The sequence below is a fragment of the Plodia interpunctella genome, chromosome 17 (assembly GCF_027563975.2).
Source record: "Plodia interpunctella isolate USDA-ARS_2022_Savannah chromosome 17, ilPloInte3.2, whole genome shotgun sequence".
NCBI classification, from domain to species: Eukaryota; Metazoa; Arthropoda; class Insecta; order Lepidoptera; family Pyralidae; genus Plodia; species Plodia interpunctella.
In genome coordinates, this window is record NC_071310.1 from 2,584,283 (window position 1) to 2,603,992 (window position 19,710).

The 19,710-nt window shown below is 36.9% G+C and overlaps 3 protein-coding genes across 4 annotated transcripts in view; 2 read left to right on the forward strand and 1 right to left on the reverse strand.

The window, feature by feature from the left end:
• The first annotated feature begins 885 nt into the window (after positions 1-885).
• Positions 886-7,199, forward strand: Su(fu) (Suppressor of fused). Of its 2 annotated transcripts, XM_053758081.1 has the most exons (12): positions 886-1,020; positions 1,754-1,811; positions 1,950-2,052; positions 2,536-2,628; positions 2,929-3,125; positions 3,347-3,584; positions 3,965-4,109; positions 4,380-4,500; positions 4,831-4,904; positions 5,831-5,925; positions 6,218-6,350; positions 6,643-7,199. In XM_053758081.1, the coding sequence occupies exons 2-12, from the start codon at positions 1,757-1,759 to the stop codon at positions 6,835-6,837; spliced, it is 1,449 nt and encodes a 482-aa protein (XP_053614056.1). In that variant the 5' UTR covers positions 886-1,020; positions 1,754-1,756; the 3' UTR covers positions 6,838-7,199. The 2 variants fall into 2 exon arrangements, with proteins under 2 accessions (XP_053614056.1, XP_053614055.1); XM_053758080.2 differs by lacking the exon at positions 886-1,020 and having other exon boundaries at positions 1,029-1,811.
• Positions 7,200-7,469: 270 nt separating this feature from the next.
• LOC128676884 (uncharacterized) lies at positions 7,470-8,389 on the forward strand. Its single transcript, XM_053757310.2, has one exon. It carries the CDS (start codon positions 7,596-7,598, stop codon positions 8,226-8,228), a length of 633 nt encoding a protein of 210 aa, XP_053613285.1. The 5' UTR covers positions 7,470-7,595; the 3' UTR covers positions 8,229-8,389.
• Positions 8,390-8,715: 326 nt separating this feature from the next.
• Positions 8,716-19,710, reverse strand: part of GluProRS (Glutamyl-prolyl-tRNA synthetase) — a 39,693-nt gene continuing 28,698 nt past the window's right edge. Inside the window, exons 17-30 of the mRNA XM_053757308.1 lie at positions 18,392-18,547; positions 17,828-17,917; positions 17,190-17,303; positions 15,766-15,924; positions 14,867-14,981; positions 14,040-14,188; positions 13,247-13,447; positions 12,753-12,870; positions 12,253-12,392; positions 11,004-11,130; positions 10,322-10,563; positions 9,491-9,651; positions 9,159-9,302; positions 8,716-8,928 (exon numbers count right to left, since the gene is read on the reverse strand). Coding sequence (XP_053613283.1) covers positions 8,763-8,928; positions 9,159-9,302; positions 9,491-9,651; positions 10,322-10,563; positions 11,004-11,130; positions 12,253-12,392; positions 12,753-12,870; positions 13,247-13,447; positions 14,040-14,188; positions 14,867-14,981; positions 15,766-15,924; positions 17,190-17,303; positions 17,828-17,917; positions 18,392-18,547 — 2,082 coding nt within the window. The 3' untranslated portion in view covers positions 8,716-8,762. The remainder of the gene's footprint in view (positions 8,929-9,158; positions 9,303-9,490; positions 9,652-10,321; positions 10,564-11,003; positions 11,131-12,252; positions 12,393-12,752; positions 12,871-13,246; positions 13,448-14,039; positions 14,189-14,866; positions 14,982-15,765; positions 15,925-17,189; positions 17,304-17,827; positions 17,918-18,391; positions 18,548-19,710) is intronic.

A 19,710-nucleotide genomic window follows, 5' to 3' on the forward strand; every position in this document is an offset into this window, starting at 1 on the left:
TGCATGTCAAAAAAATCATTCAATGAATTAAAACAAAATTGTGAAATGGAACGTAAACAGGAAACAAAAAGTTGGGATGGGTGGGAATCATTAAATTAGTAGGTACCCAGTCCAAGTTGGCGAGCTAAATAATTCAGTTGTGTGTCTGTGATAATGATAATAGGTACCCAAGATTAAATACCTGAGTTTGGCTAATATAGCCAAATTGAAATATAGGTATCTAACCTAGGTATTCGCGGTGGCGATAGCGGAAACACAAAATGTGTGACAAAGAGTGCGTGACAGATCCTTCATGAATACTTCAAAATCTTGATGGGGTGAATTTATAAAGTATCTTTGGCATAATCTAAATTTATTGTTAAATCGAGTGAATATTTTTTAAACATGGAATTGGACAAAGCTATAACAGTAACTAAAATAAATGTGCAAGACAAGCAATGCTACTTATTAATAGGATGGAAACCTAATTATTTTGACGCTTACCTTTACCACAAAGATAAGGTCTGGAAAGGCAGATTTTCTCAAAATAGACTAGCAGGCTTTAGCAAGAATTTGCACAAGTCCGAGGAAGAATATTATGCCATTTTAAGACACTGTTTGTCCACTCAACGTGACGACTACAGCTATGAGTTAAAAAGTGGATTCTTTTACTGGAAACGGAAATTTAAAGACTCGATGGTAATAGAAGGATTTTTGCCGATGGAATTACAAAATTCTCCCCAAAACAGTAGACCAGACTTAGTTGAAGTTTTACTTAGTTTAAATAAACATTTACTAAAAAAATTGAACTTAACGAGGAATAGATTCAAGGCAGCTAAAGGGGACTATGAAAAGTGCTTAAAAGACACAGAAGATTTTTTAAAATTGAAGATAGATATGGAAAAAGCTTTATGCGTTAAATTCATAAATTTATTAAGTGTAAAGAAAACTAAAATTGAATCTTCAGTCGAACAAAAAAGCAAACCAATTCATGACAACATTACGGCGACTTTAAAATTGACACAGCAACAATATACCTAGGTAATTAATAATTTCCTGTAACTAAAATGGGCTAAAGTCTGAAAAATGATTATACTCAGGAGGTTTAAAACTAAAAGTTCACAAGTACGTGTATAATAATCGCAGTTAAAACTACAATTACAACTGCTACTAACAGTATGTGGTACTTGCACTTAACTCTTGAATAGAAACTGACCTGAGTTAAAGTTTCATAAAGATTTTTTTACCTTTTTGTTCTTAAAATACAAATATATTTATTTCAATTCTGTTTAATTTTTGTATGATTTAAATCCCCGCATCACTAGATACAATAGTAGAAATAGTAAATCTCTTACAACAAGATTTTAAAACATTGCAAACCTTAAAATAACTTCGTATAATTTTAAATGAATGAAACGAATTCCATGAAACGTATTTAGGACCGACAAAAATTTAGTCAGTTTAGTGCTTAGTCATTGAAAAGTGGAGCAGACTGGTAACATTACTATTATTGACGTAGTGTCAGTATGTGCTGGTAACATTGAGTCTGCATGCATGTGTGTGTCTGTCTGTTGTACCAATGTATGTACAACACTGAACTAACTGTCAAGAAAAGAAACTGGCTGGCACGAATCACGATTCGTCTTTTGTTTTGTTTGTTAAAAATAATACAATCCTTGATTTTTAAATAATAAAAATGTCCGGTCCTTCGGACTTAGAAGCTAGCGGGCCTTCCGGTGTGGTTCATAATAGCGTTCTATCATTCGTTGGCCAGGAAATGCATACCGACGCAGGCGCATCACTGGATGTTAGGGACCAAGTCACTCAAGCAGGTATGTATACATTATTAATGGTCATGAATAGATAGTCTAATTATGGCTTTGAATGTTCCAAATTGTTTCACATCTGCTTTATTGCTAGCGACCTATATATAATTATTATAGTCTATAAAAGATTGAAATTGTTTTCAGAGCGTCTGGTCCCAGCTGGTCTGAAAGCCCTATGTGATGCCTGCTCCAGACTTTATCCAGATCAGCCTAACCCTCTGCAGGTTACAACTAGGCTAAAGTATTGGTTTGTATTGTTTATACTTTGCACGGCCAAAAGCCGTGACGGCCCCGTGATTTTTCCATGGATTTCGTATTTTTCTCTAGGTTGATAATTAACCTATATCCTTCTCAATGCTCCCAAGTATATGTATGCGTGAAATTTCAAGAAAATAGGTTGAGTAGATGAAGAGTGAACAGGTAACAAACAAATTGACTCGCATGTATAATATCAGCTGGTACTAGGATAACATATCAATTGGATGTCGTGGTTCTCTTCTATATCTTCGCATATTTCCGGTGGCGTTCGTGAATTTAAAACCAGCAGCCTGTTGCCATCTTAGGCAATGCTATTTTTGCTTAGCAGCTGCCTATGCCTATGTGTTCCTTAGTCGCCTTGTACGACATCCACTAGGGCCAAATCACATGTTGCAAGATGACATGGTTCATTGACATTATGTTATAATTTCCAGAATCTAATAATTATTCACTGATAACAACTGGGTTACAGGTTGGGTGGTAACGACCCCCTAGACTACATCAGCATGTACTGGAATCCTGGGAAACCAGAGGAAAATATTCCACCTCATTGGCATTATGTGAGGTGAGACTTTGTTTTCATCTATATATCTTAAATTACATTCCCTAAATATTAAAATAAACAAATAGATTTGTATCCATAACATATAATAAGTTGCCAATTAATATCAGTGAAGTGGCTCTAATAAATGCAATATCTAACTATCTCTAAGAAGTGAATTGGCTATAAAACTTTATACATGCATCAGCTGTAAAAAGTTGCCTGTCTATATTAATAAATAAATAATTAGCTGATCCCTAAGTTGTTTTTTTTTTTACTAAGGATAGTTAGTGTGTTACAATCTGATTTTGTTTTTTTGCAAAGTTTTGGACTATCAGATCTGCATGGAGATGGGCGGGTGCACCCTCCGCCAGACCGGGTTGTAATCACAGCGGGGGCCCCTTCTCCATCAGGCTATGGACTTGAGCTGACACTGAGGCTCTCCGCAGACACACCTCATCAGCCCCCACTCTGGCCTGCAGCACTGCTGCAAGCTTTAGCCAGATATATTTTTACTACAGGTGCATTCTTGAGATTATTATTTTGAACAGTTAATAACTTTTCCCTTGTTAGACTTGAGAGCCATGGACTCAAATGTATCTAATACACTATTCATTTCCCTCACATAAAATCAGACTGGATATTTTCAAGTATATGACAGTATCAAATCTGCCAAATATTTTTTTATGGATAGAATTACTTTCTAACATTCAATTGATTAGAATTTTTTCGGGAATGTCAGGCAATAAGTTCTATGCGGGCGACCATATATCGTGGCACGCGGCGCTGGACGGCGGCGGGGCGGGCAAGTCGCGCGTGCGGCACCTGCTGGTGGCGGAGGACCCGCGGCTGGGCAGCGTGGCCACGCCGCACGGCTGCGTCAGCTTCCTGCAGGTGGTCGGCTGCACCAGCCGGGAGCTGCGGGCGGCGCAGAGGGGATCTGGTTTTGACGTGCTTAAACTCATGGCGGATGATTCCAGGTCAGTTAGTTAAAGATTTGTGAATCCAAATGTTATGTATGCATGTTATTCGGTTATACAATTTTACTGGATTTAGTCAAAATTCTGTAAACGTGTAGAATATTATGCCGAAAATATTATGGGACTGAAACCCTTGATAGTAGCTAACAATCGATAACTTTTAGCAATAACCATCAGTTTTTTTAAATACTTGTCCATGTCTATGTATCCGATCTAACTCATTAGTTGCAGTTAAAAAGAAATGTTGTTTATTGAATTAAAAATTGTTTTCACTCTCAATGGTTTCATTATTCCTAACTCTTGTGTCAGATTTTATTAATGTCGCCTGAAGGCATGGCTTTTCAATATCGTGAGTTTAAAAATATCCGGGGTGTGGACAGATGCGGCGGGCCGTGGCTGGTGACCACGATGCGGCGCGTGGTGTCAGCGCGGGGCGTGCGGGTGTCGGGCGGGGGCGGGGGAGGGGGGGCCGCGGCCCTGGCCGGCGTGTCCGCGCGGCTGCGGTGGACGGAGTGGACGCCGCAGGTTCGTTATTCAGGGATTGATACATAAAATCTTAAAACACTTAAATGCCTTACCATAGAATGGTGTGCAAATATAGTTACAGTATATATTTTTTAATTGGATCTAAGGCTATAAGGCATTCTCTGCCAATCAAACCAACAAGGGTGGTGGTGCTTTACTCAGTGGTTAAGCCGTGATTGTTGCCGCATTATTTATGATTTTGAACTGTATAATGATTTTGTACTAGCTTGTATGTGACTTATCAAACATAGAGTTATGTCATTCAATCAGACTGGTGAAGCGACAGAGGAAACCGCATCACCGGCAGAGTTGTCTCCCACTGTGGAGCAACTCATCAAGGACACTCTACAGAGAGGGCTGACCAGCATGACTGATAGATCTGGACCAGAAGGTAAGGTTACCTTCTGTAACAGTTGTCCTTTTGTAACAGTTTGCTTTCTCTCTCTCTCTCTCATGCGTGGTTCTGTTCTGGTTCATTATGGGCTGTGAGTCAGAGTAAAAAATAAAATTTTAGAGATTAGATTAGTGATAGATCACCTGACGTCAGCCCTCCGTGAGAATGCTGTCGTTGCCAAGGCTATGTGTCCTTTATTTCTTTACATTACAGACAATCACAGGAGAGTGCTATTCCGAAAAAAAAATGAGTACAAAGTCCTAATATGTTTCACTGCAAAATTAGAACTTTGCGACGATTGATAATTTCAAATAATATATTTTACAGGTCACATGTCCACCGATAGCTTTGAGATGTCCAGTATAGAAAGAGCATTACCAGAGATACCTGAGCTGATGCAGGTATGTGATATTTATTTCATATGATGAAAGGCAGGTATGTAATATTTATTTTGTTTGTTTGTAATAACTTTATTGCACGAAAATAAGTACATTAATTAAAATTAATACAAGAAAGATACATTGTACAACGACGGACTTATCCCATGTAAGTATCTCTTACAGTCAACCGGCGATAGATTGAGAGGACATGTATACAGTAGCAAGCTAGTCAAAAGTAATAGCGTACAACATGAACATAGAAGACTATAAATTGTAAGAAAATAAATAAATATACTTAGGAAAAGTAAAATCTAAATAAATAAATACATAAATATGTATAACAATAACAAAAAATACATAAAATAGATATAAATACATATTAATACTTACATACAAATATAAATACATAATATAATAGCCTAAATGTTAGACGTGACAAGAGAGGACTTAAGAAGTCGTTCTTTGAACGAGTTTAAGGAAGGAGCACCCTTAATATCCTTAGAAAGCGAGTTTCACAGCTTAGCGCCCAAAACCGCAAATGATTTGGAATAAGTTTAAGAAGAGCTGGCAGGTATATTTGATATGATAAAAATTCCAACAAATGAAATATAAATGATTCTAAATTACACATTATTATGTAATGTAAAAAAAACTGAAATAAAAAACACTGTTCTAAACTTTTTATTCCATGAAGTCCATGGTTCGTCGACCATCATTTTATAATATTAATGTAGGAATAATATGTTTCCCTATTATCTTTTGATTATGTACTTTATTGTGTACTTACATTGTTATAAAAATATTATTTCTTTAAAAAAATAGTAAGCCCTTCTGGCATCAAAGTACTTGTAAGTAGAGGTGTAATTTCTGAATTATTGATTTGATTTGGTAATAAAAAGAGGGTGGCATTATTCTTACACTAAGTTGAGTTTCAAAACTGTTTTTAGGGTTCGTGGCGCAATGAAGAAACAGTCGAGTATTTAGACGGAGTCCACTTGATGCTGAATGCTGAGGGTGCCAGCCTTTTGCCGCTAGCGATCGAGTGAGTATGCAATATGAAGGGTTGTAAACACTAGCCAATTTTTTTCTTTTTTTTGATGACGTAACAATGAAATTTATTGCAACAAAATATTTAAAATAATTATGTACTGCATTAATAATAATTGCGAAAGTTTGCGAGGACGTGTGTATGTGTGTTTGTTACTTATTCTCGTAAAATCGACTGGACCCATTGTTAAAAATTTGGTACAGGAGTAGAATATAACCACTCGCAAGAAACGCTCTGAGATCCCCCACCTATTAGTTAGTTAGTTTGTTTGTTTGTTTGTTTCCAGCGGGCGCGTGCTGCACGACCGGCACTTCACGTGGCGCGCGGGCGCGCGCGCGGTGACGCTGCTGGGCGCGCGCGTGGCCGGCGCGCTCGCCTGCGCCGCGCGGCCCTACGCGCTGCGGGGGCTCTGGCTGCAGGTTCTTTATTCTATCTTATTGCACTCTGGGGCACTGGCCTTCCTTACGGAGGGATAAGGAGTTTGGGCCGTAACGTACCACGCGGAATCATTGCGGATTGGCGAGTTTTAACGACTGCAAGCACGATCGGAACCTTTACGCGCCTTCCGAAGTACGGAGCTCAAGATAATTTTGATCACCCATCCGATGACCGACCATTGTGAAAGTGTCTTAACCGCCACTGTCACAGGCTGAGACTCTCTCATGTTCCTTTAAAAAATGGTCTAATGTGTCTTAATAATATTTATTTCAGATCCTAATACCAAAGGAGCTGGCTCAAGACATGTCGAAACACGTAGCAAACCTGTCATCACTCACAGATACTGATTCGGAAAGTGACAGCGAAGAGGAAAATAATAAAATCGAACCACCCACGGTCCCGCTCACATTATCGTGGCCGCGTCATAGGTTTAAGATATCTATACTACATGACCATGATATGTTATAGTTTATTTATTAAATATATTTGTAAAGTTTGAAGAGCTAAAATCAATTTGAAACTAGTGATCAGAAGGTCCCGAGATCCACATGTATGTATCAAGCTTATAATATTAGTCGTCACTTGCTTCTGGCGAAGAAAAACATGGAAACCTCCACTCTTCAATCAATAGGCAGTCATTGTACTACACAGAAATTTCCACGGACAGAGTGGTACCACAAAGCACAGCTAGTGTTATATAAATGTGGCTCCTCGGTCCTGACAGATACTAAATACTCATATATATGTTTTAGCAACACTGAACCCTTGGTATCCATGTATTAGAAAATGTATTTAACTTTTCAACATTAAAAGCAATATTAAGCGAAAATTTTCTTTTGTTTTTAATTTACAATCCTTAAAAAAATGCATGCAAGGAGACACCTTTTATCAGCAATGGGACGGAACAGATTTTAAAAAAAGCATGACTTGCGTCAATAGAGATATCCCATGGATTTAGTAAGTACTTCATACGGTATACCTACTAATTGTATGAGATATCCCGACCTCGTGGACCTTTCCCGAAGTCTTTCCAAAGGAGAATTTTACAGCGGCACAACACTATCACGTGACTTCTATTTTTGATTTTTAAAAAGCTACACTGACAATGACAGTTTATGTCATTGTTTGGCAGATTTTGGCAATGTTTTCATGTATTTTGGAATAAAAAATGTAAAATATAAAATCTTTTAGTTCGAATTATAAATTTTAACTACAAGAAATACATTATGGATCTAAATGCACTCGATTCTTCGGCTGTTCACTGTACTGTATCCAAAATAGAAGTTAAAAGTGGATATATTTACATAAAGTTGTTGTGGGGACAAAAAGAGACTGACCTATTTAATATACAAATAATTGAAGAAATTGAGAATGGTTACAGGAGTTGGTCAGGAAGTTTCTCCTTGGAATCGGCGAACCAATACAGGGAGTCTTTTGAAATAGATGAAGAGCAGTATAAAATGAGTGTTAAGGAAGCCTTGATAGGTGCTGGTGACCCTTACATCTTCGATTTCGATGTCAGTGAAGGTGTATTTAGGTGGAAGAAAAAATTTCCTGACTCTGCTATTGTCGAACATGGAAGAGTTTCTGTAGAAAGAGATATAGTGCCTACTCCGATACACACACTAATAGATGTTTTGCTCGAACAAAACCACTCACTAGTAAATATAATACAAGATTACAGTAAGAGCCAAGAGGGCCTTGAAGCTGAGCTAGAGCTATGTAAAAGAGAATTGGATAACTTTGTTGATACTAAGATATCTTTGGAGGAGACTATATATGGCAAGTTTATGCAGTTGTTAAATGAGAAGAAAAAAAGAATTGCTATGCTTGATGATGCCATTAAGTCAATGGAGTGAATGGAGACAAATTTATACATCTGGTGACATTTTTGATAGGCAAACCCACATTGAAATTGAACAAGGACTATATTGATTTTTGTTTTTACACAATTTAATGTTTTATGTAAAGTGGCAAACATATTTTTTTATATTATTTTTTAAATACACCATACAATATAGTTGCACTTTATTTTTAACAAATTGTCTTGTGCCTTGGAAGAAATAAATTATTTGTGAAACAATTCTTGCAACAGAAAATGACTATATTATCAATTATTTACCATGTTCTAGCTATGACCATATTCTGCGATGTAGAGAGGTAATTTATTCCTTAATATAACTCAGACTGAGTTCAAAAATAAGTAATATTTATTTTTGGAGCTCAATCTGAGTTCTACGACTCTGCTACTCGTCTATGCATTCTGAACTAGGTTTGGATAATTTTCCAGGCAAATTTTGTATTTTCCTATCGAAAATGTTGTTTTCTGGGATAAATAAAAACAGCTTTACAAATTAAATATTTATAAAATCTCTAATGGACTTAAGCTTATATTAGTAGCTGCGTCCGAATAACACAATGTTCTTGGGTTTGTTACTGCATGCAGGGTGTATGCAGCGGTCGCTGGGGGTGATCTCGCGAGGCTGCAGGAACGGAATGCAGAGAGACTTTGCACCCATGGAGGGGGCCTTAATTTCGGCTGTATCATCTTCTTCCGTTCTGAGGAAAAAATAATGTTTTCAAAACAAATCTCTGAAATCTGAGACTCACTGCCAAATACTTCTATTATTATGCATTCATTTCTAACTTTTTCCTTCATAAATAAAACTAACAAAAATGAGTATTTTGTAAACAGTTTAGATTTAGAGTTTCATAGTAATGTATTATTTAAACTGTGGTAATGTATATTTTTCAAGTTCTTTACAGAGTGAAGCCTAAGGGCGTCTTACCTCTCACTGTCCTTCTTGATATTGTCCTCGCACTTTATCTCGCCGCAGAACGGCGCCAACACGATGTGCTTGCGGTCCACAGCCGATGTGAAGTCTTCCCATTTGTTTACCGTCGACAACCGTGCGTCCCGGTCTTTTGTTGCCCTGTCATGGAATTACATTCATTAGCAACAACTAAGGGCGGGTTGCACCGTCAACTTTGACGTTAACCTTAACGTGCGTTTGATTTCAGTAGTTGATCTTCAACATTTTTAAGTTTTTAATCACGTTGAGCCGGGAATGATCCGAGAAATGAATGAGCGAGAGAGAATATGAGAATTTGGAGCACGTACTTTTCAAACATTTCCTTGTGCGTAGTCTCAAGCAACGCTAGTAGCAAAGTGGCTGCTTCCGCACGCTTCATGGTGATCTTCTCTCCGGTGAGCCTCCGTACCGCCACCAGCTCGTCGCGCGCCATGTCCTTAGGGCCTAGTTCTACGCGAATTGGAACCCCCTGGGGAAACAAATTTTATATTACCACAATTACATAGATATATTTTTGAAAATAATAATGAGATGAAAAAATTGTACAATTATTATTTTATAAAAGCAAGTGAAACTTGTAGGTATAACAAATCCATATAAAATAAAACATTGAATTATAAAAAAATGCATGTTGAATCCAGCGGAAATTGAACCCTAAATTGAATCTGTTTATTCGGGACAGTGTGGATTCAATTCCCGCTCGATTTCTAATTATTATTTTATAAAAGCAAGTGAAACTTGTAGGTATAACAAATCCATATAAGATAAAACATTGAATTATAAAAAAATGCATATTGAAGTGCACGAATTGACATCACATACACAACTGTACCAAAACTATTAGATTATGAAAAAAAAGTATATTAGGTATAAATTAATCTTTATCACACATATTCAGGGTTACAGGTATTAAACGTATGTAATAGCCACGCAACACGAAATAGTACAGTAGCGTTATGTACAATCGAACATAGAGTTAACAATTTATTATAGAAACGACATCAAAACTAAAATTTTCGAATTTATTATGACTGAAGTCGTAGAACAAAAGAAATTAGTCTCTATGTATTTTATGCGCCTTTGGAAGGTTATATGCGTTAGATACCAGTAACCCTGCATAATATATGTTTATTACTCACCTTTAATTCCCAATGGTTAAACTTCCATCCTGGGGAGTAGTTATCTCTGTAGTCACCTTCAGCCCTGATGCCCGCAGCCACCAACGTGTCCACCAACTGTTTGCAGGAGTCCATCAGCGCCTTCCTCTCGTCCGCGGTGCTGGAGGCCGTGATGCCGCAGGGCACCACTATAGCTTGGACCTCGGCCACTCGAGGCGGCAGGACTAAACCGCGGTCGTCGCCATGCACGAGAATCATTACTCCTGACAAAATAATTGATTAATTAATTAATTAAGCTTTTTGAGTTTCTGTTTCCTGTTTCCCGGTTGCTTCTTTAGCCGTTGAGCGTCGCAGCGTTGGGTCTGTTTTCCTGTTGAAATGTATCGATAGATAAAACTGGTCTCTCTCCATAACTAATTGCTTCAACTTCTTGATATCCATATCCATACGAAATTATAAATTCTAAAAGTCTTTTTCGCTACGCTATCACAGCTTAATCACGGAATTTTTAATGGCATTTAGCATTAACCGAGAGTCAATAGATTTGGGAGATATAGGTACTCCATGAGAAGTTTTTAAAATTCTACTTTATATATGCATAGAATTTCGATTTTCAAATAAAGTTTCGGCTGTAAGATTTTTTTTGTGTATAATGTTAATGAAATAAATGTGTGCCAGTAATTTATGAGACGCAAGTCCTTACCTATCGTGCGGGTGGTGATACCCCAAGAGTTCTGGTAAACGTATGCCTTCTCGTGAGTGTCCGGGTCGTCGTACACGACTTCGAATATTTTGGAGAAGTTCTGGCCTAAGAGGTGGCTGGTCGCGCCCTGGAATTAAAAATTATTTGTACCATATACCGTATAATATAATGTTCAAATTTTTTTTCAACGTTACAGAGTGTATATAATAAAGTATAAAGTAGTAAAAGAGTATATATAAAGATAATAATGGGCGTGGGACTCGTCTTAATTGTGAATGGGACGAGTTGAGAAAGAAAATAGAGAATAGGACGAGTTACTAATGGGACAAGTTGCGAATTTAACCCTTTATACCCCTTTATAATTAAATTAAGTACAAAATAAAATCAATTGATGAATTCACTTTGAATCATCAGTCTTTATAGAACTGAATCTTTTGGACTTATTCTGGAGTTGTTGGAGCTCTCATAGTCTGATAGTCTAGACAGCAATCCAATAAGGTGTTGACGGCAGTTTATAAGATCACAGCCAAATTTTTCATTAGTGATATTTATTTTAAGGGCTTCGCGGCGTCACAGCCCCAGTATTAACGAACTACTTACTAATATTTAAGAATTTGTAGTGCGTTTATTTTTTAAGAATAATTTAGATAAAATTACAAATAGATAAATGTTACTATTCTGTGAATGATTTCTTTCTAGATGATAAGTTGTAGTTTTTAGCCTGTCATTTGTTTTGAACTGGCTCTTATTGTTTTGACATGTAATCCTTATTTTCTTCGACTTTTTCTTCATTTAAATATTTGTATGTGGAAGGTATTAATATTTGTAATGTGTCAACACTGATCCGGAAACGGAAATAAACAGTTATGACTCCAGCCGGCGTTTCATTACGTAGCAGTATGCTTTACATAGCAAGACATAGCGCACTTTACTATTTATCACTTGACATTAGGTGCCCAAAATGAAAAAGTTATAATGAGCCGTAAACAACGTTTAATGGTTGCAAACCAGAGAAAAAGTGCTTAGGTTTATAATAATTTTAAAATATATATCTAACGTTAAGTCGCCAGCGCCATCTAACCATATTATGTTAAACTTAAGTTATTATAATCAATTTAAAGTAAGCAAGTCATCTTGTTAGTTTGGCTATCCACCTGTATCGTTGTATCTATGTTTGACAAATAAATGATAGATAGATTGATTGATTGATAAAGTCAGAAACATGCGGTTGAAATGTATCGGTAGATACCTGAATGGCCCTGCCGCTGGCTGGTATATACGCTTCTGTGGTAGTGGTGTAGTATCCGCCTGCGAATTTCTCCTTCTCTGTCTTCCTCCCTTTGATGACAGGGATGGCGAGCAGCTCCTCGTATACTCGCGCGTACAAGTCTACAAGTTTATTTATATATGTTAGACAAATAAAAAAAACTTTCAATATTCATTTCGCTACAACTTTTGAACGGCTGAACCGATTTTGATTGAACATAACTAAGAATTTGCATTTTAACATAAAAATTAGCTATCGAATAAAAAAACCGCATCCAAATCGGTTCACCCGTTGATGAGTTACGATGCTACGTACACAGACACATTCAGCGGTCAAACTTATAACATCTTCTTGCGTCGGGGGTTAAAAAATTGAACATATTGTTTGTTTGAAATAATTTTATTGCATAAGAAAATACAGATACACAAGAAAGAAAAGGAATCATGGAAATATGAGCGAGATAGACGCACAAGTAAACTTACCAAGAATTTGCAGCACTTCCTCCTCAGCTTCCTCGAGGTACCTGAAGGCAGAGTGCCCCTCCTGCCACAGGAACTCCCGCGTCCTTATGAACGGCTGCGGCTGTTTGAACTCCCATCTCTGAGGAAGAGAAACATTAATAAATGGACAACGCTCAACGGCCCACAATGATCACTAATAGCTTGTATCGCTATACCGATAGACAGTGACAGGTTTAGAGTTTATCATCACAACATTATTCCACTGGTTGAGCCGCAGCGGCAGGTCGCGGTGGCTGTGCAGCCGCTACACTCACCACAACATTGTTCCACTGGTTGAGCCGCAGCGGCAGGTCGCGGTGGCTGTGCAGCCGCTACACTCACCACAACATTGTTCCACTGGTTGAGCCGCAGCGGCAGGTCGCGGTGGCTGTGCAGCCGCTACACTCACCACAACATTGTTCCACTGGTTGAGCCGCAGCGGCAGGTCGCGGTGGCTGTGCAGCCGCTACACTCACCACAACATTGTTCCACTGGTTGAGCCGCAGCGGCAGGTCGCGGTGGCTGTGCAGCCAGCGCGCGTAGGCCGGGTACATGACGGTCTCGGAGGTGGGCCGCACGGCCACGGGCTCCGCCAGCTCCGAGGCGCCCGAGCGCGTCACCCACGCCACCTCCGGGGAGAAGTCCGCTATGTGCGTCTTCTCGCGTTCGAGCGCCGCCTGGGGACATTTGTTATATGCAATCGTCCAAATCAAAAGGGGCCTTATGGCGCTTAGCACTTAAGGTCTTCTTAAGTGCTAGGGGCCATAAACTCCCTTTTGATTTGGACGACTACATATGATACCGATACCGAGTGAACTGTACTGTACATTTTTAACTTTATTTTTAATTGACTTTTGCCCGCGGCTTCGCACGCGTTATTTTCCCACAAAAGCGGCTATTTTCCCGGGATCACGCTGTATAACGCTTTTCTCGTTTAGGCTCTCGAAGAACTGTATCAATAAATCAATGAATGATAATTTGTTTGCATTAAAAGCGGCACACAAATTTTGTTGTCGTTGTCAATTTCATTAAACTACGTATATACCCAGAAAAGCGATGCGGACGATTGTTAGAGTCTACACTCTAGGCCATAGGGCAGAAAACGTCCAGTAGGTAATAAAAGACCACAAATTGAGATAGAAAAACAATATCAAAAAGATATCGGGCAACAACCGAATATTAACAGCCTAGAATAGAGAAAGGCGGTTAACACTGTAAGGTCCACATCAAATATTTAATTGATTTTGCATGGCTGAAAAGAAGAATTACCTTAGAGACGAATATTGGGAAGTAGCAATCTTTGACGCCGATTTTCTTGAACTCTTTCGCGAGGAAACTCCTGATCTGCTCCCAGATGCTGTACGACCACGGCCGCAGGATGTAGCACCCGGATATGTCGTAGTAGTCGATCATTTCCGCTACAGAACAATAAATTGATTCAAAACATTAAATGAAAAGAAATTACGCAAGGTATAGTAATAATAAGGTTTCCATCGGAACCCTAAAAACTATAATACTTTCTAATAAAATTATTTAACTACCGTGGCATAATTTGTCAACATATTTTTTTATTTTGTGCTAAGAAATACAAGAAATTGATAAAAAATGTAATAATGGCGCTAGTATACAGGGCCTTAAAAAAACTTCTTCCGATCTCGTCTTCGTTCCATTTGTGTGTGTATGAAGTGTCAAAACCAGAGCCAAGTGATTTTATTTTCAATTTGATTAGCGAAATCATAACTTTTTCTCTGCTTAGTAGAATAACTGTTTAGTTTATCCGTTCCGTCCTACTTGTAGGATCTTGTCTGAGTATATATTATAAATAATTATACTCGGTATTTGACAAAGATTGTTTATTTAGGGCTGGTAAATCACGAGCAATACATTTAAAATACCAACAGCTAAGAAAATGTTCGATGACAGCATTTGTTTTTTAAAGAAAAGAAACATCGCGCAGGCGCGAACTCGTCGTCACAGCGCATGCGCGTAGACACTACTAATAGAAATTAACGCATATTTTTCTCCGTTTAGTCCTGCTATTACAACTGAACGATAGAACTGTATGGCGAGAAAGAGAGAGAGAGAGACTTTCTTACATTTGGTAATAACTTGCGAATACCATTCGGATAAATTGACTTCTTTGCTCGCCTCCAAGCCTAATCGGGTGACTTTCTTCACACCCGTAGATGATTCTTCCTGCACTTGTTTTGCCTGGAATTAAAAAAAAACAATAGTCTGCATCCTTGAAAAACTTGCTAAATAAAATTACTAAATATTAACACATCAAGGTTAGCTTGTAGGGCGCTACTAATTTATAGCTATGTCCACACTTTGAACTAGATTGCCTCTAATGACAATAGTTCGGCAGGTAGTTCAGTTAAACTGGCTGAAAAGGTAAATATTAACACACAACACAATACTGTTTATTTTTTCTTTTAAGATTTTAAATGTTTTTTTTTTGTATTTTTGTAATATCAGACATTTTGTTCTCCAGCGAAATTAGAGTCATAATTTTTATGAAACATCTGATATATTTTTCGATTATGATTTGGATTACTACTATAGAGGTACAGTGAATCATCATACATCAACCTACCGAAATTCATTGCAAATTAGCATCTATTACCGCGCCATAGTGGTTCATGCAGGGTAACTTGATGCTGATCTACATCGCAAATTTGTGGTGTAAAAATTTATGTGGTACATATAATTTTTTACAGCAATGCCATTTATATCTGGTTCCTAAATTGAATTGCGCTGTATTTTAATCCTTCGTAAAAGGTGATGGTACACATTCGAATAAATAAATAAATAATTGTGGCTCGGCTGATTACGAATACAATCGGTAGCAAAAATACCTGTCCCCTGTAACACAAAAAAATAATAATAAAAAAAACGAAACAGTGGACAGGTATTTTCCCCCCCAGGCTGTTAGCCTGTTAGTAAGGTATATAAGGTATATGCACAATTGTATGTGTGTTAAAAAAAAATTTACCATTTCCTTGGGTGCCTCCTTTTTCTCCTGTTTCGGTTTGTCTTTGGCCTTCACCTTCTTGTCTTTCTTCACTGGCGCTGCCGCGAACGCTACGCCGGTCACAGTTTGGTAGCTCGCCTTCAGTTCTAGAAGCTTCTTCACCTCCGCGTCTATTGTGGCCTTTAAATAATTTCATATTGTTCTATAACAATGTTGAGTGGTAAAGTTCTTGCCACTGGACCGACAGGTCCCGGGTTCGATCCCCGGTCGGGTCATAATTGAAAATGATCTTTTTCTGATTCCGGGTCTTGGATGTTTATCTATATATGTATTTGTTATAAAATATAGTATCGTTGAGTTAGTATCCCATAACACAAGTCTCGAACTTACTTTGGGGCTAGCTCAATCTGTATGATTTGTCCTAATATATTTATTTATTGTAACCTATGTAATATTGTAACATGGAATGTATAATATGGGATCGACGTTTACTAGTTTTTATACCTTCAAATTTAAGAATGAATGAGCAGCAATATGGAAAAATTTCGATTTTAAATATTAATCTGAGCTCGAAAAAAATCGTATATCATTGATATTCCTCTACCTCATCAGCGGTGATCTCTCGACTCACCACCTACCGGTGAATTACGTCAGAATTTGTGAGAGAAATTAATATATTTTAGTTTCTTTTTATTCCATATACACATTTTATTCTATGAGAACATTGATCCATATCTACGCTTCCCACCTCACTAAATTAACACTTAATTATAAATTGACCATAACCGTTTACGATTTAGAGGTCAATATTGCTTGTCTAGTACGTTTGACTATACCCTCATCATACCAACCTAATTTAAGCTTTACTATATAGAACTTATAGTTCAAAATTGCCTGCCTAGAAAGTTTATTTTGAATAATCTATTTACGTATATAATAACATTGCTCAGGTATTTTCTTTGCGCAGCATATAAGTCTGGCAGTACAGCGAGGAAATCCTGCCAGCATTCTGGGCACGTTGCCTCGGTGCGGCGCGTTTGACGAGGTTTTTTTATTTGTAATAATTTTAGTACCTACATAATAAGCTTGTAATATTTATTATTGTATTCAAATAAGTGCCTGTTTAGCTTTGTATGATATATTTAACAATCTTTTCGACTAAGTTTCTAATGTTGTATTGTGAATTTAATAAATAATCCAGAAGAAATTGTATAGCTAAAATGTTGCAAAAAATAAATAAAGATAATTCAAAGATAACATTGCTTGGCCACGTTAAACTGCACATTTATTAAGGACAACCTCCGTGGGCTCCGTGGGTTCGATCCCCGGTAACGTCAACATGAAAAATGATCTTTTTCAGACTCACCTGGGTCATGAATGTTTATCTATAAATGTATATCTTATAAAATATAGTATCGTCGAGTGAGTAACCCGTAATTAATTACCTTATCAGCTTTCTTAGCCTTGAGGTCTCTAACAATGTCGCCTTGCTTGGCGATGTCGTCGGCCAGCGCCGTGGCTCTGTCGTCGCCGCCGTTCATAGCTGCCTCTGGGGTTGCCTGCTGAGACAATAAATATTTGAAAAAAAAAGGTAAGGTTTATTGTCTAAAATTCGACTATTCGACCCACGAACTTAAAAATTCTATTGGCATATCCTACTACCTTTTAAATTTTATCGAAATCGGACCAACGGTTCGAAAGTTATCGCGTTACAAACATATATATATATACCTCGCTCGCTTCGATCGCTCGGTCAATTAAAATAAATAATAATAATACATAATTTTTTTATGTTTTTTTTTTCGTATTATATTATATTTTTATTTGTTTATTCAACTGCCAGCTAAATTGAAAAGTTTTTTATTTACAAAAGTGTAATTTCTGCCCCAACTTTTTATTGTCGTCAGAGAGAGCTTGTCATATTCACGCTACGTGCCAACAAATTTTCATTTTACTTACCGTAGAAGCGATGTTAATTTTCCAAATGTTTTCACAAAAACGTCATGGTAATCTCACAGAGGCTCCAATGAAAATATATTAACTGACTTCAGAATCCGCGTTCAGAATATAGTTAATACATTACCTTCTTTGTATCAGGAGCAATAGTGTTGGGGGTCCAATCAGAGCCGGTCAGTGTCTTGTACTGTGCCTTCAATGCTAGCAGAGTCTTTACCTGTAAGTAAATGTCAAAATAATTAAAACTTCCGAATAACACAGGGTAACATTAGAAATAAAAAGTTAGGTTAATTTGTTTTTTTTTTTTCATACTTTCAGAGTATGTAAAGTAGGTTTGAACGTAATATCGCGTGCCAAATCACAACTCAAATTAGTTTTATTAAAAAAATATAATTAATTGGCTAGGTGGTTTGCCTAATGTAACAACTTGTGATAATAACGAATGATTTTACAAAAAAAAAAGAACACAAATAAAAAATAATAAATGTTGTTGATTCGGAAGTGTAAATCAAATAAATGTTTTGTTTATTTCCTTTAAATCTCCTTCGCCAACACTATTAAAATAGATAACAATTGTAGACACTCCCTACAAGCTTAGCCTCTGTTCTGATTCCTAACTCCTGTGACTGAACGCTCTAATCGGTGATAGTATTTTTCTCTTTCTCATACATGAAATAAAAAGGTCACTGACCTCCGCCTCCACGGCCGCCTTCTCTGCCTTCTGCGACTTGAGCGCTCGAACCTTGTCTCCCTGCGCCGCTATCTGTTGGAGAACTCCGCCGACATCAGATGACGGCGGTACAGCTGCAGCTTTCTGTGGTGCTGGAGTGCTGCCCGGTTTCCAATCCTGGAAAACCAATGTGTGTTTCATTCCACGTAATAAGCAGCAAAGCCGAAATAAAAAAAAATACAACATGAAATAACATTATTTACATAATTTATGCAAGTGTTCAATCGATATTATAATATGGTATATTATAATATTTCAAATTAACAGAAAGACAAACATATTTGAGCTAAAAGTAGGTAAGTATCTACGCTTTAACTTTTTTATGAACAATAGGAATAATCAAGAACACATCAAACTACTCAAATTCACTGCAAAATGCTCATTATTACTTTCACGTAAAGTTTCTATGCACACACACTCACAATATCAAAAAATCACACATTCTTTATTTAAACTTCATAAATTATTTCAATAAAACACTGGCATGAAATCATAATCGCAACTGAAAACTTAATGCTTACCTACTGAATTGTCAAGGTAACAATTTGATACTATTTAAAGTTGTTGTATTGTTTGTACTATATCTTTATCAAGAACAGTTACGCAGATTAGTGATGTAAAACAAGTCGATAGGAAAGCCAATTGCGCCTTTTATATAGAGCGAGAAGTAGAAACGTAGACCTAGTTCATTTTTTCTTACAAATCTTATAAACACTCTTACTTTAAACCATGTCTTTTATGTTACAGCAATATAAATTAGAATAGATTTTTTTTTTGTTAATACTTTAGGACTAATATTTTGATATACTTAAAAAGTTGTTACATGTGGAGATTGTTTACCGAGTACATGTAAACAATCTTCACATGTAACAACTTTTTAAGTATATCATATAAGAAAAACGGATTTACTTGCTTAATAGAAAATCCTATTAAAATGATTCTTATATATAACGTAATTTCTAAAATTCTACATTGTAAGAAATATTCATAATTAATTTATTTTTATCGGACATTCGTTACAATTGGTTCTTTAAATTAAAATACTTCAGTAACATATATTAATTTCAAGAACCATATTGCGCTACGCCATTAGACATACAAAAATCCAAAGAAATGAAATTATCAATCAAATCTTCAACTACAATTCATGTGATAAGAAATTTAATCCTGTCAGTGTTATAAATATTGACTTACTGATTAAAGAAACCAGTTTTATAGCTCCTAAATATCTAATCAACTATGTCCTGACAAATTCTCATACGTTGGCTATGTATGTACTT